Source organism: Pelobates fuscus, chromosome 10, assembly GCF_036172605.1.
Source record: "Pelobates fuscus isolate aPelFus1 chromosome 10, aPelFus1.pri, whole genome shotgun sequence".
In the NCBI taxonomy this organism is placed as follows: Eukaryota; Metazoa; Chordata; class Amphibia; order Anura; family Pelobatidae; genus Pelobates; species Pelobates fuscus.
The window spans coordinates 102,646,420-102,665,184 of record NC_086326.1 but is presented as its reverse complement, the minus strand read 5'-3'; the positions used below and the strand labels follow the sequence as shown (position 1 = coordinate 102,665,184).

The 18,765-nt window shown below is 43.9% G+C and overlaps 1 protein-coding gene across 1 annotated transcript in view; it reads left to right on the top strand.

Moving 5' to 3' along the window:
* Window positions 1-18,765, top strand: part of WDFY4 (WDFY family member 4) — a 344,228-nt gene that overhangs the window by 216,035 nt on the left and 109,428 nt on the right. The window contains exons 32-33 of the mRNA XM_063434671.1: window positions 4,083-4,241; window positions 18,247-18,420. Of these exons, the coding sequence (XP_063290741.1) occupies window positions 4,083-4,241; window positions 18,247-18,420 (333 nt within the window). The remainder of the gene's footprint in view (window positions 1-4,082; window positions 4,242-18,246; window positions 18,421-18,765) is intronic.

Below are 18,765 nucleotides of genomic sequence, written 5' to 3'. Positions count from 1 at the left end.
GACAACAACAGAGAGGTTAAGGGAAATGCTCACATACAGGCTGTTCATAGCTTAATGCAGCACATACAGGCTCAACGAACCATGACTACTTCACATCACTTATGATTGTAGTGCTTGGAGTAACTATTTTGTAGCATGTTTTGCAGACCATATTTGACTTCATGACTGGATGTAAAGATGAACAGCATTAAATCCAGCACTGTTATGCATTCCAGCCTAACACATCTCATTCACATTTCTGCTTCCAAAAAATACCTAATATAAAGGAACATTGTAGGGTCAGGAACACAAACATGTATTCCTGGCCTTATAGTGTTAAAATCACTATCTAGCCCCCCTTGCTCCCCCTCCCCCCCAATATAGTAAAATCTTACTTTTAATCCAGTGTACTGGCTACCCCCTGATCTGCCTGCTTGGCTGACATCATCAGAATTGATGATCTCAGTCAATCACAATGCTTTCCCGTAGGAGAGCATTGGATTAGCTGAGATTGTCAACGAGAAGGGTCGGGGGCGGCGTCAAATACTGTCCTGACCAATCAGCATCTCCTCATAGAGATGCATTGAATAAGGAACATGCAGAGGGTCTAACTATGTAGAGTCTAACTCTCCCTTCAGGAGTTAGGCAATTAACATTGTTGTTGAAAATTCATTATCCTGTAGCATCCTTTGTTGTTTTATTATGTATCCGCAACTGTAAGAATAAACCTGAAGAAACCACAAGTCAGATTGCGTATTAGTATTTTTTTTTTTTTTTTCAATTTATGTTTTTATTAGAGTTTGGATATTCATGGTATAGCTTTGCCATAATATACAGGTGACAGTAAGATTTAAGCATCAGTAAAATTACAACAACAACTTAAAATGTTCTGTGCTATAGAATGACGGGTGTCGACATGACTAAGTCTACATTTAACGTCAGATTATAATAATAATAACAAACATCTGTTGGGGATGCATTTGAAAAAGTTTAAGTGGAGATTAGGTGAGTGTTCAGGCGGTGTCGGCTCTTGCGCTATTTGCGCCCCAGCTGGTCATCCATGCGGGGTCCGAGGGCATGCGTGCAGCTACTGTGTGGTGAGGTTTGAGAACGTCTCTTGGTCAGTTTCGATATGTACATATGTTTCACCAGACCCAGATTACTATTGGGAGTGCGCTGCGACACTGTGTCTCTTTCTTCGGAGTCTGGCCCGTCAGGATCTGGGAGGTGCAGCTGGCAAAGGAATTCCTTTTGGTCGTCTTTAGATGTCAGGGTGAGCGTCTGGTTTCCCCGTGGTACCTCCAGGGATCCATCTGCTCCCCACCTGTATCTGACTCCTGCGTCTCGTAGTTTTTTGGCCGCTGGTGCTAGCTGCCTCCGTTCCGCGAGTACTGTGAATGGTAAGTCCCCATAATGGGCCACCGTGCTGCCTTCCATTTGCACAGTGCCCAGGTCTCTTGAACGGGACATAATTGCGGAGCGGGTCACCATGCCCTTTGTGACCACTATAGTGTCTCTGGTTGCGTTTTCGGGAGCCGTTGCAGCCTTCCGGATACGAAATGCTGATACTATGGCTGTGGGATCAGTGCCTCCTTTAAGGCCCATTGTAGTCAATAGGCGTGGATGTAGGGTAGTAATTGCTCTCCTTCTATATTGTCCGGTATCCCCCTGAGGCGTATATTCCGCCTTCTGTGTCGAGCTTCCATTGTGGTGATAGTCCGAGTGAGTTTCTGGACCTGTGAGGAGAGGGTCAGCATTGTGTCTTGGGAGTTTTGTGTCTGCTGGTCCCTTGCTCTTTCTCTAGTTTCCAGTGCTGTGAGCCTTTGCTGGATGTCCCCCACCTCTTTCTGTGTGCTTAGTATATCAGCCTTCCACACCTCTCTCATTTCTTGTAAGAGGTCCCTAATGTCTCTTTTTGTGACAGGGGATGATTCTGCCTCTGATTCTGTGTCAGGGCATGGGGGTTCAGACTCTGCTGTGGGTGAAGTAAGGCTTTCCCTTTCATCTTGGGAATCCTCCTCCTCGCTGCTGACTGCGGCCGCCATCTTGGCGGCTGCCTGTGGAGTAGGCCTTGAAAATGATAGCCTAATATCGGACATTTTGGGTGTCTCTGGCTGGCGACTTTTTTTATTTTTTTCGCCCCATTTGTGTCTCTGTGCGGGTGGCGTGTGTGTGTGGCCGATTTCGGGAGCCGGTTGTCGGGTAAGTGCTTACTTTAGTTTATGCCGGTGCGGAGCTCCACACATTCACGTCTGTTTCTCTTGGCAGTCGGCCACGCCCCCCGCGTATTAGTATTTTTGATGAATATAGACGCATATCAACCTGGCGAGCCTTTTACCCAAGAAAATATGTACAGTACATAAAAGATTTATTTCAATCAACCTGGAAAAACACACAGGAAAATTATTGTATTACAGTAAACACTGCATTTTCTCTGAAAAGACAGTGTTTACGGCAAAAAGCCTGAAGGGAATAAGCTGTAGTTGTTCTGGTGACTATAGTGTTCCTTTAAGTGTGCCTTTTTCAATTTGGTCCTGGTCTTACGATAAGCTGCTTTTCTAGCTGGAGGCCTAGAGATGGCCACCTCCAAAAAGCAAGGAGATTTGTTGAAAAGTAGTTGAAATGTATATGTAGTCATTACAAAACAATACACTTAGAGGTGATGTGCATGTAATGTTTTATTTTCTGTAGTAATAAAAAGTTTGGAAATTTCCTTTAATACTTTAAAACTACCTAGTGCCATGTTAAAGCATAATAACATGATCACTTTGTTCTATACGACGCATTTGGATAAAAACAAAAGAAACCGTATAGGATGTAGGAACATGTATTACTGACCCTATAGTGTTAAAATCACCATTTGGGTGTCCGGTCTCCCCTGTGCCTCCCTTTAAAGGTAATAAAAGTTACCTTATTTCCAGTGCTGCTTGGGTCTGCCGGTGCTTGCTCCGACCCTGATTGCCTTCTTGACTGACATGATTAGATATGATGATCTCAGCCAATCTAAAGCTTTCCCATAGGAAAGCATTGGATTGGCTAAGATTGTCAATTCTGGTGATCTATGCCAAGGAGGTGAGGGACAGAGCCATACATCGTCCTGGCCAATCAGCATCTCCTCATAAAGATGCATTGAATCAGTGCATCTCTATGAGAAAAGTTCACTGTCTTTATGCAGAGTGTGGAGACTCTGAACTTCAGTTCTGCATCCAGGAAGTACCTCTAGAAGCCATCTGGATGCAGGTGTTACTAGGGAGCAATGTAAACACTGTCTTTTTTTCTGAAAAGGCAGTGTTTATATGTAAATGCCTGCAGGGACTGATTCAACTTACCAGAACTACTACATCAAGCTGCAGTTGTTCTGGTGACTATAATGTCCCTTTAACATGATAAATTGAGTTACTGAGCCACAGGAACAAAAGACCAGGAATCCAGACTGTAAATAAATGTTGTACAATATGATTGAATTATTACTGTACATGACTAATGAATTAACAGTAAATTCCCACAATTTACTGTAACTCTGTAATGTACTCACCATTTAAGATTTCTTCACAGGGTCATGCTCAATAATTAACTGCACTCCTTAGGTGTGACACAGGTTGATACCCATTTCACTAATTGCAATCGCTTTCTTCATTAAATCATTATGTCTCTATTAAGGCCCTGTTCTGTCGTCAAGTTGCTCTTTGGATTATCTGCAAGTGTGTTGCTGCTTCTCCTGAGTACCTTGCTTGATGACAATTTCAAATTACATGCAACATGTGCTACTTTATCAGACAAATTTCATTTGCAGAATTATGCTGTCAAGGAATGTAGCCAACAAAGATACATTATCTATGGGGATAGAATCGAACCTCTAATGCATATCTCTGCCTTATTGACATATATAATTATTTAATTTATTTTTCTAATAAAGACAGGCTGTGTTTATTTGACTGTTTTGTACCGTAAGCATTATGTAGCTTTCAATCACTTAGACTAAACTAATGTTTTTGTATGGATCATCTAATGACCCTGTGTGTGGTCCTTAGTGTTCGCAATGTGTTTGCTAGATATATTCAGGCGTTGTTATTGACAGAGTTTGATGGATTTTTAATGTACAGGAAACCAGCACGGACAACAAATGCAGATTATTGATATCCTCCAACAGTGTAATGCAGTTCTTCTGTTTGATATATCATAACTACCCCCGTGACACACTCTGGGTATCTGCTGACTTCATCAACCTTCTGGCAAACCTTCTGTTGCAACCAGCAAATGTGGTGAGTCCATTCACCTTCACTATTCACTGGGCTACCTAAAAGGACTATTTCATTGGTATATTTATTGAAACTGACTGAACATTTCTGTATGGAAGGTGGGCTGGCCATTATAGCTACAAAGTCATGAGAGATGGAGTCTCATGTATCAACCAGTTAAACAGAACCCCATTACTATTTTGACACCACTGTATTCTATGAATAGTAATACAGAAATGAAGCACTGATTTAATATTTTTGGATAAACGTTTGAAATTATTTAACATATTTTTATATTATTTGATATAGTGATATTTTTTCTATACAAATGAGATATATATATAGAAGGCGTATGCCTGAAGTTGTGGGAGGGATTTAGGTGTATATAAACCCAGCAAACCCCTACTCACCTGTCTTCGTCGATTCCGGAAGCTGGAAGCTCGCCTTCATTCCGCTTCACAGACCCTCTGACGTCATTCGTCCGCGACGTTCGCACAGCCTGCCGGTCAGCACTGTTTCCACGAGAACGCTGGCTTGCAGTAAAGTCCCCGACAACCGTAAGTTCCTCTTCCTTAGATCATTAATTCATGTCAGTTGTGCATTCGCATTCGGCTACCTTAAACTGCATAATTTATCTTACTCACGTTTCAATGAACGCCATTTCAAACCAACGCATCTGTTAACTACTGTACAATCACTTATCCTCCATAACGCTATTCCTTGCTCGAATTTTCATAATTTTCGGTCTGTATTGGTATTACTAAACTAGTTTTCCCTGGGAGCGGCATGCTTTTATACACATATGACATTTCTAATTTACAACCAGTTCAAGTACTTGTACGTTTCTGCATAACAGGAAGGTGTTATAGTTTGGTGTAGCGAGTTATGGTGACAGATTGGGCAATAGTTTGGGTTAACATTAAGTCCTACACACTACCTTATCTTGAATTTCACTAGCAGTTGTTATGGGATATACAAATGGGTTAAACCTAGTATGTGTATATTTTTATTTACTTGCTAATTTAATTTTTTTTTTTTTTTTTTGTTAAATTTATGGGTCTCCTCCGTATGCTTTGTTTTAAAAATTACAGGGGTTCTTCCAGGATACGTTCTTCAATTAAAGCTGTGTTACAAGTTACGGTTTGGTTAGTAATATTTCCCTTCCTACACTACGTTATTTCCTTCCTACCTTGCTCACTACTAATAAGAATCGGTAAAATTTTCATTAACTAAAATTGGCTTGTTTCTTTTCTATTTTATCTAACATCACCTGTGTCCGTTTTTCTGCAATTCGGGACGTCAGCAGTACAAGCCGACAGTAAATTACTCTCTAGGTCATCTTAGGTTAATCCAGTCACTAATTCATCGTTCAGGTAAGTCTAATATATTACATCACGAGCACGTTCAGTCGCCGCTATTCTCCCGTCCAGTTAGTCGTTGCTGGTTGCTAGGGTTTTAGGAGCCCAATAGCGGTAATCTTCCCCTGGCTTCTTCGCCTAGGTTAGTGGTCCCGCGAGGCCAACTCCCATCCTCATCTCGGAGGTACTACGCCCCTCGGGCCAAATCATAGTTAGCCGCCTCGCATTTTGTATAGAGAGGGCCTCACCAGTCACCCCCAGTCTGTCTTATGGTTACTTCCCACCGAGAGGCCAACACCCCGCCACAACGCTCAGTGGCCTCAAATCCCCTCGCGCCAACTCATAGATAGAGCCTCTCAAGCCACTTGGCACTTAGCAGGGCCTCACCAGTCACCAACCTAGTTAATTGCTTCGCCACGGTGGCACTAGCTAGCCAACCAGCACACACACGCACGCGCATAAAATAAAATAAAATAAAAAAAAAAAAAATAAAAAAAAAAAACCATTTTAACTCTAAGTTTCCTTTCATGCCGTAGCATGTCAACAGCCTCGGTTCCAGACGATGAACAATCAGTCGCAAGCACTCCGTCCAGATCTAGCTCCCAGCCAAGACAACCTAGTGCCTCATCCAGCTACAGATCCTGGACTATTCCAAAGATTACGGCCGAGCTCAATAGGAGGAATATTCCCTTCCCGGCTACAGCCAGGAAAGCTGAACTCTTCCGTTTGCTTAACGCCCAAATTACGGAGGATTCACCAGGCCCTAGTTCTGACGGTTCTATACAGAATAGTTTAGCTGAACTGCGGAGCATGATGTCCTCTTTGGTCTCCTCTGTAGCCGGCATTAGTACCAGGCTAGATGCCCTGGAAGCCTCTGGTCGGTCCGGCGTTACGGAAGTTCAGGTTCCTCCGGTACAACCAGAGTCCGACTTAGGAGGTAACTCCACTAATACTCCTGCCAAAAAGTCTAATGTAATTAATCCTGTTCATTTAATCCCACAAAACCTTAGACGAGACATAATAGAAGGGAAGGATGTTAACTTAGCCTCCCTCCTCATCGCATCACAGGATGTTATCGAAAACAGGGCTTACACCTTTGAAGATATATCACTAGTGATGAAAGCCAGGGACCCTAGGCTTAATAAAAAACTTAATATTCCCAAGTTCGTATTAGCCTTTGGGTTATATCGAGACGTAATTTGCTCCGCTTTCCCGCACCGTAGGGAAGAGCTGGACTTATATTTGCACAAGCTGGTGGACCTAGCCTACAAGTACGGTGGTTATGCATTCTACGACTACCACAAGTCCTTTTCAGCCAGATCAGCCGCATCCCTGGCACAGTTCAACACTCCCACTGATTGGAGTCAGTTGGACACTGAATTATTTTGTAGGCATTTCGCCGGGCTTAGGACACCAGCATGTGCAATTTGCGCTTCAGCTTCTCATACTTCGAACTTTTGTCCTAGTACCGCAGTTAGTCCATCTACTAGTTTCGCTAACCCAGACTATTCTGGTCAAAGGGAAATGAAGGACAAATTGGGCAGACCCATAGTGTTTCTCGGGAAAACGCAGGTCTGTAACAACTTTAATGAAGGGGGATGTAGTTATAGCGCATGTAGATTGCTCCACGTTTGTTCTGTCTGTTTCAGGGCACACGCAAAAACGATGTGCCCGAACAAACTGTTTCCAAAAAAGGCAATTACTCCAATAAATGTACCAAATTTGCAACGCTACCTGACTGCACATCCTTCTTCTCAATTAGCGGACTTTCTCATTTCCGGTTTCACCAAAGGCTTTCACACAGGTTTTGTGGCACTCCCTTCAGGCACACTAGAATGCCCCAACCTGCAGTCAGCAATATCCGACCCAGCCAGTCTAAAACTTCTCCTCGACAAAGAGGTGGAAAATGGTTTCATGATAGGTCCCTTCACCACACCACCTTTCACGTCCTGGAGGACAAGTCCTTTAGGTATAGCCACGGGTAAATTCAACGACAAAAGAGGTTAATAATTGACTTCTCTGCACCGCACTCTTCCACCTCCCCAAGTTTAAATTCCCTTATTCCATCCGAAGACTTCTCACTGCAGTACGCCAAGATAGACGATGCCATTCAAGCCATTGTCAACCTCGGTAAGGCAGCCTGGTTGAGCAAAACGGATATCTCGAATGCTTTTAAGCTGCTACCTATTATGCAGTCGCTCTGGCACCTACACGGGGTCAAATGGCAAGGGGAATATTATTTTGCTACCAGGCTGACCTTTGGCTCAAAAAGTAGCACGAAACTTTTTGACTTGTTTGCAGAGACCCTGAATTGGCTGTTGCTCAACGAGTCCAGATGCCCAGTAGTAATCCACTACCTCGACGATTTTCTGTATATAGAACCTCACTACTGCACACCGCTCAGCCTACATAGGGCACTCTCCTTATTTGAGGAACTTGGTGTTCCCATAGCCGCAAATAAGACTGAGGGTCCCGATACTGAAATCACCTTTTTAGGGATCACGATCAATTCTGTATCCATGCAAACCAGCCTCCCTCAAATCAAGGTGGACAGGATTTTAGATTGCATTCACACCTGCACCAACCTCGGGTCTTGCACCAGGAAAGAATTACAGTCTCTCCTGGGCTCTCTTAACTTTGCCATGAGAGTTATCCCGCAAGGCAGATCTTTTATCTCCAGGTTACTCTCGCTGCTACACGGCCTCCCTGACGACGACACAAAGATCAGTTTAGACGATTCAGCAAGGGCTGACCTAGGAATGTGGAAACTATTCTTGTCCTCGTGGAATGGTAGGTCATTGTTCATTCCTCCCATCTCTGACGATTCCCCAGTTATCTGGACGGATGCTGCAGCTTCAGTCGGGTACGCAGCAATATTTGGGGACGAATGGGTATTTGACAGTTGGCTGCCTGAGACTAACACACTAGATAACTTTGACAAAACCTCAGCGTTATTCGAAATCTTTCCCATAGTAGCAGCAGCACACATTTGGGCTGAAAATTGGAGGGGTAAAGCGGTTAAATGTTTTTCGGATAACATAGCAGCCTGCAATATAATTAACAAAGGCCGGTCTCAGTCCCTGTCTATCATGAAGTTAGTTAGGAGGCTCACCTGGTTAGCAGCAAACTGGCAGTTTTACATTTGTTGTATACATGTTCCAGGAATGTTCAATAACGCTGCTGACGCATTATCACGTTTCAATTTTCAGGAATTTTTCCGCCTTCACCCTACTGCGAACAAGCAACCCAAAACTCCCCCACAGTTTGCAGATCTAATCATGCTTTAGATCAGTTATTGGCCCAGGGTAGAATTCTAGCACAGGCCGGGTTATCGGCAAACACAAAAAGAGCGTACAATAGGGCATTTGAAATGTTTAATAATTTTGTACGCAACTTTAACATAATAAATCGATTTTCAGTGGAAACTATGGTTGCATTTTCAACTTTTTGCCACACCTCATTAAAGCTTGCTTACAACACCATCAAACTATACTTAACAGGTATACAACACTTCATGCTTACTATCTATCCCGATAAGACCCCTTTCTTGTCCACATACCCAATTAAAAACGTTCTTAAAGGTATCCAGAGACTAAATAACCATAAAACCCTTGAGAGACTCCCAATTGATAGTAACATCTTTGAGAAAATCTCTGAACTCTTAGATAAAGGTCCTTTTGTTCCCCCTACTAATCTGATAATTAAATCCGCAGCTTATTTGGCTTTTTTCGGATTCCTATGGCCCAAAGAGTTTTCAGTAGAAAAAATAACAGACACAGACACTTGCCTTAAACAGAGAAATTTGTCCAAAATAAATGATCATTATATTTTAGTTATTCCCCGTACAAAAACAAATCAAACAGGCCCCCCCGTGGAGGTTAAGTATTTCCCTACAGGGTCTAAATGTTGCCCAGTCCAGGTGCTGGATAACCTGGTAAGTCAACAGATTAGGAATCCAGAACTGCCGCTTTTGTCCCTACAAGGAAAACCTCTCACGACGAAACATTTCATGCTATACATACGTTCATTGTTACTTAGACTTAGCCTCAACCCAAACTCCTTCTCAGGACACTCTTTTCGAATCGGAGCAGCCACCACGGCTTCAAGTAATCATGTCCCATCACACATAATAAAGAAAATGGGACGCTGGAAATCTGCAGTGTATAACCGGTACATTCCAAACTCAGAGAAAGAGATCAGACTCGCTTTTCACAATATGTCTAAATAATGTTTATTGTTGTGGTGTTAATAAATATATAAACGTTACTTACTTTTTGGCCTCTTTTTTACAGGCCTAGCCGCTCGTCGGTTTCGGCACACCTCAACCGACTATTATTTGTTAAAACTAAACCTACTTGGAATGTACGCCCCTTTTCATAATCCCGTACACAAATAGAAGGCGTATGCCTGAAGTTGTGGGAGGGATTTAGGTGTATATAAACCCAGCAAACCCCTACTCACCTGTCTTCGTCGATTCCGGAAGCTCCCCTCCCACCACACCCTCTTCACATATCATTATAACCAGGCGGGCCCTCTTTTTTACAGGCCTAGCCGCTCGTCGGTTTCGGCACACCTCAACCGACTATTATTTGTTAAAACTAAACCTACTTGGAATGTACGCCCCTTTTCATAATCCCGTACACAAATATATATATATATATATTTATATTTTATCATTGTAAAACAACCATTATTAAATAATTTCAAAACATATTAAAAGTTAGTAATTCAACTTGAAAATGCACTGCTTATTGGCCATTGTCAGAATGCAATCACAAAATTATCACTAGATGATGTTGAAAGGTCTGTAATTTACATGGATAACATGATATCTGTGTTGTGTGAATGTATTATTACTTCTAGGAAGATTGCAGTCTGAAGGAACCTTGCTATCTTCATATTGACCAAAAAATGTGGTTCTTTTTTTTCCCCAATGTACATTTTTTTATTTTATTTTTTTATTCTTTATTTTTGTAGTGCATAGTTTGCACATATAAACATTTCGCAGGATGACATATGACAATACATGAGTGTTGCAGTAATTACATAGTTACATAGCTGAAAAGAGACTTGCGTCTATCAAGTTCAGCCTTCCTCACATATGTTTTGTAATACAAAATGTCTGGAGGGAATTACATTTTGTTTTTTTATAAGAAACAAGATGAGCATTAGAAATCATATATATAGCCAGGTAAGGTAGACAAATATACAATTAGCTCTACAACAAAGGTAATTCAACTGTATAAACCGTAGACTTTGTGTAAACGTAACAGAAATATCAAGAGTCATGTTAATTAGTAGAGGGCCTAAGCCTGCCCTGATAGAACAAGCGCTAATACCGATGGGGAAGTAAACCCTGGCATTTAAGCACCCCTATGGGTCACAATAGAGGTAGATAAATACGAATCTAGTCAGAGGCTTGGGACACTTTGCTTGGGGTGGTAGTCCCAGGGTGAACTGCATAGGCATTGAGCGCTATAGGCAGTGGAGTACACACAACCCATGGGGCCCTGGTGCGAAAACTGATCCGTGGGCCCCCGCCCCCCTGCGGCGACAGGCACCTGGTCACAGGGCTGCGACCCCTGCGACCGCGGTATGTACGCCAGTGCATGCAAATACACATACACTTAAAGGACCACTACAGACACCCAGATCACATCAGCTCAATTAAGTGGTCTGGGTGCTAGGTCCCTCTAGTTTTAATCCTGCAGCTGAAAACATAGCAGTTTCAGAGTAACTGCTATGTTTCACTGAGGGTTAATCCAGCCTCTAGTGGCAGTCTCATTGACAGCCGCTAGAGGAGCTTTCCTATGGGTGGTTTGAATGCGCCCACGGCTCTTGCCATGCATGCGCATTTGTAGCTGAGAGGCGGATTGGGGCGGAGAGATCCCCAGCGCCAAGGGAGTCCGGCGCTGGAGAAAGGTAAGTGCTTAAGACACACACACACTCTCATGAACAGATGCATACACACTAGCTACACACACTAACACACTGTCAAGGTTAATACTCCCCAACACGCAAACCAGAGAACAATAAAGGCGAACACAGATAGACGTATTACCGGACCTTAAGGTGGCCGGGCTTAACGTAGGAACGAGAGATAAGAATAGTCAAACACGCCAAGGTCAGGAATACAGAGATACGGGAAAGCGAATAGACCGAGCCAAGGTCAGGGAGCCAGAAACGAGAATAACCGATAAACAAGCCGAAGTCAGGAACCAAAGAAAAGACAACTATTCAGAACGCACTCTTGGGCTATAATAAACCACGACAGGGCAAGGAAGTGATGTCAGAAGGAGGTGTATATATAGGGTAAGGTGAATACTGATAGGCAGGGACAGAATTGAGGGAGGTATAAAATAGGTAGTAGCAATTGGCTACTATCTCTTTAAGAGATCTTTAAATGCTACCACTGCCGGTTACCTTGTGCGCACGTTCTCCCAGACGCGCGCGCCCCTGGAGGTGTGCGCGCGCGCAACGCCCGCCAGCTATCCACACCGTCCGACAGGAGAGGGCGGACGGCGGGACCGGGACGGCGCGGGACACTAGTTATGACAGAACCCCCTCCCCCTGAAGGAACGCCTACTGGAGGAACACCAGAAGGGCGAGAAGGAAACCTAGCATGGAACGCCCTAAGGAGTCGGGGCGCATGGACCTCAGAAGCAGGAACCCAGGAGCGCTCCTCGGGACCATAGCCTTTCCAATGAACCAGGTACTGAAGTGAACCATGGGAGATGCGGGAGTCGACAACATGTTGAATCTCATACTCCTCTTGACCCTGAATCAAAACAGGAGGAGGACGAGGCTGGAAACGGGAATGACTATTGCAAACAAGCGGTTTCAGGAGGGACGTATGAAAGACGTTGGGTACACGGAGGTTTTTGGGCAAGTCCAGGGCATAGGAAACAGGATTGATCTGTCGCAAGACCTTGTAAGGACCAATGAACTTAGGAGCCAACTTCATAGAGGGAACGCGTAAGCGCAAGTTCCGAGTAGATAACCAAACTCTATCACCAGCAACATAAGAAGGTGTCGCGTACAGTGGATAAGTGTTCGTCTAGAGCCGGCATACCCATGTGAGAAAACGAAGCCGGAAGTAAATTAGGATGACGACCATACGTGACAAAGAAGGGACTGTGACCAGAAGCAGAGTGCGTAGCGTTATTCCTGGCGAATTCAGCCCAAGGAAGAAGGTCAGCCAAGTTGTCCTGGAGTTGAGACGTAAAACAACGGAGGTATTGTTCAAGGCTTTGATTAGTCCTTTCAGCAACACCATTTGTTTGAGGATGATAGGCCGAGTAGAAGGCAAGCTCAATGCCCATGTCCTTACAAAAGCCCCTCCAAAACTTCGAAACAAATTGTGAATCCCTATCAGACACAATGACGTCTGGCATTCCGTGTAAGCGTATAATTTCCTTGGTGAATATTCTGGCTAATTCAGCAGAGGAAGGCGGTTTCCTCAAAGGTATGAAATGCGCCATTTTAGAGAAGCGATCGACTATAACCAAAATAACAGTAAAACCCTTAGATTGTGGCAGCTCGACTATAAAATCCATAGACAGCTGGGACCAAGGAACTGATGGCAGAGGAAGGGGATGCAGAAGACCACATGGCATTTGATGGGAAGATTTAGATTGGGAACAAACGTTACACGATGATACGTAATCTTCAACTTCCTTTCTAAGAGATGGCCACCAATACTGTCGAGTAATCAAATCAATGGTCTTAGATACCCCCATATGTCCAGCCATTTTACTGTCATGGTAATGGCTGAATACTTCTCCTCTCAGCTCTGGAGGTACGTAGAATTTATCAACAGGCTTATCACTAGGAGCCCTATCTTGGATCCTTTGGATTTTGTGCAAAAGAGGGGAAGAGACCCTGGTTCTGGTTAAAGCAATGATTCTCTCAGGAGGTATGATGGGTTATGCTATGACCTCTTCTTTATCAAGAGTGGCAAACTGTCTGGAAAGAGAATCTGCTTTGGTGTTACGATTACCAGGTCTATAGGAGATTACATAATTGAAGCGGGAAAGAAAAAGAGCCCAGCGGGCTTGTCTGGGAGAAAGCCTTCTAGCGTCACTTAAATAGGATAAATTCTTATGGTCGGTGAGAATCATGATAGGAACCGTAGATCCCTCAAGTAAGTGACGCCATTCCTTGAGAGCTGATACTATGGCTAATAATTCTCTATTACCGATATCATAATTCTTTTCTGCAGATGTCAGCCTATGGGAAAAGAATCCACAAGGATGCAACATAGCATTGCCCCCACACCGGTCTCGGATGCATCAACTTCAAGGATGAAGGGTCTAGAGGGGTCTGGATGTACCAGGACGGGAGCTGAGGCAAAATATTTCTTCAAGAGAGTGAAAGAAGCCTTGGCTTCTTCAGACCAATTGACATGATTAGCTCCCTTCTTGGTCATAGCTGTGATTGGAGCTATAATCTGGGAAAAGCCCTTTATACATTTTCTATAATAGTTTTTCTATAATAATTAGCGAATCCAATGAATCTCTGTATGGACTTCAAACCAATGGGTAAGGGCCATTCAAGAATAGACGGTAGTTTTTTAGGGTCCATTTGAAATCCGTCAGTAGAAATAATATACCCTAAAAACTGGATAGAAGTCTGATCAAACAGACATTTCTCAAGTTTGCAATACAAGCCATTAGCAAGAAGGGTTTGTAAAATATTTCTAACTTGTTGGTGATGTATCTGAATATAGGAGAATGAATAAGAATGTCATCAAGATACACAATAGCGCAAGTATGCAAATGATTTCGTAAGACATCATTGATACAATCTTGGAAGACTGCCAGGGCATTACATAGACCAAAGGGCATTACCGTATACTCATAATGACCGCTTCGAGTATTAAATGCCGTCATCCATTCGTCTCCCTCTTTAATGCGAACTAGATTGTAAGCTCCTCTAAGGTGTAATTTGGTAAAGATTTTAGAACCACAAAGCCTGTCAAAGAGCTCTGTTATCAGTGGTATAGGATACGCATTTTTTAGAGTGATTTTATTTAAACCCCTATAATCAATGCATGGACGCAAATCCCCCTCCTTTTTGGCAACGAAAAAGAAACCAGCCCCTGCAGGGGAAGAAGAACGTCTGATAAATCCCTTACTTAGTGATTCTTGTACATATTCCTCCATCACCTTATTTTCATGTTGAGAAAGAGGATAAACTCTTCCCTTGGGGGGCATGGTGCCAGGGAGGAGATTGATAGCACAGTCGTATGGCCTATGTGGAGGCAGACGGTCTGCCTGTATCTTGTCAAAGACCTTCGCCAAGTCTTGATATTGAGGTGGTACGTTAGTGGCAAGTGGAGGAGCTAAAGGAACATTAAGGGAACAAAGGGGTTTAACCTGACTTAAACAAGAACGGTTACAGGACGTACTCCAATACAGGATTTGACTTTCCCTCCAGTCAATAACAGGGTTATGTTTTTGTAACCACGGAAAACCAAGAACCAAAGGGCAAAACGGGGAAGAAATTACCTGGAAAGACAACTTTTCTTTATGGGTATCACCTATAGATAAAATAACAGTCTTAGTTTGATGCGTAACATAGGGGACTGTTAATGGTCTACCATCTATGGCCTCAAAGGCCAAGGGTGTGTCTTTCTCCACCAAAGGAAGAGAAAGAGCTGTTGCAAAGGTCCGGTCAATAAAGTTGTTTGCAGATCCAGAGTCAATGAGGGCCATAGTGAGATGACTAACACTTTCCCATAATAGGGTTACAGGCAAAACACACCTGTAAGAATTTGTTTTAGGGGACAGAGACATTACACCCAAGGCCGGCTGAACAAGCTTAGGCGGTAGAGTTTTCTGGACGTGATGGGCAGTTGTTACGCAAATGCCCCTTACGCCTGCAGTAGAGGCACAACCCTTCCCTTCTTCTGTAAGACTTCTCAGCCTCAGAGAGTCTTGTGTTACCTAGTTGCATGGGTTCAGAATCAGATTCCGGGGCTGGTAAAGCGGGTAATCCGGTTATCATTGGACGAGGAGTGGTTCTCCCTAAAGCCCTCCCTTGTCTATCAAGATGAAGATGCTTCTGTCTAACCCTGATATCAATATCCGACATGTATTGTATAAGGTCTTCTAGGATTTCTGATAAATCCCTGGCTGCTGCCTCCTCCTGTAAGGACTCCTTAAGACCCTCAAAAAACACAGCTGTCAGAGCACTGTTATTCCAAGTCAGCTCAGAGGCCAAGGTACGAAATTCGATAGCATAGTCGGCCACTGATCTAGATCCTTGTTTGTTTTTTAACAATGCTCTGGCTGCTAGTCTCTTTCTGCCTGGGGGATTGAACACATTACGGAAGGTCCTGAGGAATAGTTCAAGATTAAAGACAATCACATCATCATTCTCCCACAAGGGATTTATCCAAGCCAGGGCTCTGCCTTCTAATAAGTTCATAATGAACGCAATCTTGGACCTATCAGTAGGGAATGAATCAGGGGCTACCTCAAAATGTACGCCCACCTGGTTCAAAAATCCCCTGCATAACGATGGATCCCCTGAATAACGAGGAGGAGGAGTTAGACGAACAGATGGAGTGGAATGAGTTGCAGGGGTTAGAGCGACAGCGCCCTGAGAACTACTGTCCTCTGCCTCTGGTTGAAGACACGCAGTTCTAGCGAGCATAGTTTGGCTTGGGCAAACTGATCCATTCTATGGTCTAACCCCTTTTTTCTATTTTCATATGCTGCCATTTGTTGTCTCAGGTTTGCAGGGTCCATGGCCCTGTCGTAATGTCAAGGTTAATACTCCCCAACACGCAAACCAGAGAACAATAAAGGCGAACCCAGATAGATGTATTACCGGATCTTAAGGTGGCCGGGCTTAACGTAGGAACGAGAGATAAGAATAGTCAAACACGCCAAGGTCAGGAATACAGAGATACGGGAAAGCGAATAGACAGAGCCAAGGTCAGGGAGCCAGAAACGAGAATAACCGATAAACAAGCCAAAGTCAGGAACCAAAGAAAAGACAGCTATTCAGAACGCATTCTCGGGCTATAATAAACCACGACAGGGCAAGGAAGTGATGTCAGAAGGAGGTATATATAGGGTAAGGTGAATACTGATAGGCAGGGACAGAATTGAGGGAGGTATAAAATAGGTAGTAGCAATTGGCTACTATCTCTTTAAGAGATCTTTAAATGTTACCCCTGCCGGTTACCTTGTGCGCGCGCGCACGTCCGTGCACGTTCTCCCAGACGCGTGCAACGCCCGCCAGCGATCCACACCGTCCGACAGGTGAGGACGGACGGCGGGACCGGGACGGCGCGGGACACAAGGTATGACACACACACACACTCTTTTTTAAATCTAATCCCCCAGCCTCCCTACCTTTGGGAGAGCTGAGGGGATTCCCCGGGGTCCAGTGGTGCCACCCGGCAGGCAGGCTGGCGCGCGCCCGAGGGAGCACTCTCCCCTGAATGCTTCCTGTTCAGCTTCCTCGCGCACCGCTTACTGATGTTGGAGCCGGAATATGACGTCATCTCCGGTATCAGTGCGGTGCGCGAGGAAGCTGAAGAGGGAGCACACAGGGGAGAATGCTCCCTCGCGCACCCGCCAGCCTGCCTGCCGGGTGACACCAGGGCCAGCCTCGGGGGGCCCTGAGGTGGCCGGCTCCTGGACCCCCCAGGAGAAGAGGCTGGCCACAGTGGGTACATACCGGGTCGCAGGGCGGCCCATGGTATGTACGCCACTGTTTATAGGTGGCCTTGTCGAGGGGCAGGATAGTTTTGCATCGAGCCGTTGATAAGCATGGCTATGTTCAAGAGCATTGTACAACATATTACTGATATCACTTCACAAATTACATCCAATATCTAAGACAACAAAGTGTACTGCGGTTTGACATTTTGTTTGTGTAAGAAAAGTAACACAAAAAAACATAACTGCAACATAAGGGTCCACCGGTCCACCTTAGGTTTGAGGCTACAGATATCTAGGTTTAAATCTCCAGTTGTGTAGGGTATGCCTTTGGACCGTCCTTCTTACTTAGCAATGAGTTAGGGGTTACTCTTCACTGCTCCAACCCTTCTACCCTGTGTTTCCCAGCTAGAGAGCCCAAAACAACCACTCTTAACTTCTCATTGATCAGCATAAGGCTCTCCCAGGTAAAGCACATATAACCAGGAGCTACTCAGGAACTTTATGGAACTGAGACTCGGATCGCGGGGTGCCTCGATCCAGTCAAAATGTATTGAGGTAGCTCTTGGCACCATGACCACCAAATAGGGCACTTCTTGGTAGGGAGATTGAGCAGGTGACAAGGCACCCAATGATACAAAGGACAGGTATGTTAGGCGCCCTGGTAATTCCACACCCCATCTCATGGGCAGGGCAGGGCCACTGTCCTGTGGCTTGGAATTGTGGATAATTGACATGGCAAATACATGGTTTAGTCAAAAATAGACAATATAAAAAAACAGCTGTATTTTTCTAGTTTGGCAGTTCCCTTGTCAATTCTCAATAAGTCCACAAATAAATCCTATTATTTAATTTATTGTCAGCTACTCTTTCCATGATCATGAAGCATTAATCAACATACACAAAAGACATTTCCACATTTTTTTTTTCCAAACACAGAAATCCATTGCATGACATAATGAGTGTTTTTGTGTCCCTTATTTTTCTTACCTGCAGGAATCTTGTGTTGTTGAGGGGGAGGAAGCAATCAAGGATCAATTGGAAATAAAACATGAACATAGTCAGTCTGTGCGAAAAACAATCCAGGAATTGATGCATCTTATATTACGAGAGAGCCTGACGCATGTACCTATTCAGAAGCAAGACCACCCATTTGAATGTCTACTGGAGGTACTCCATGACACCTATGTCTTCTACAGCATCACTTCCACAGTTTCCCTTACAGATACAACAATGCAGTGCTCGACGCAGGGGCAACAATAACGTTTGGTTTGCTTCTGTTTTAAGGAACTAAGTAGGCTTCCAATTCTCAGTTAGATGATTGAATGCTTTCCTTATTGGTCACTGTCAGGTGCAATCAGATAGATATGGACAGATTTATTATTTATTTAACCATTCTTATATAGGTGTCTTATCCAAAGTACTTTATGGTTTCTGCAAAAGCAACATTGATAATTATATACTTAAACAAAAGGAAAAGAGAACTCTGCCCATGAGATTGCAATCTAGAGGGGA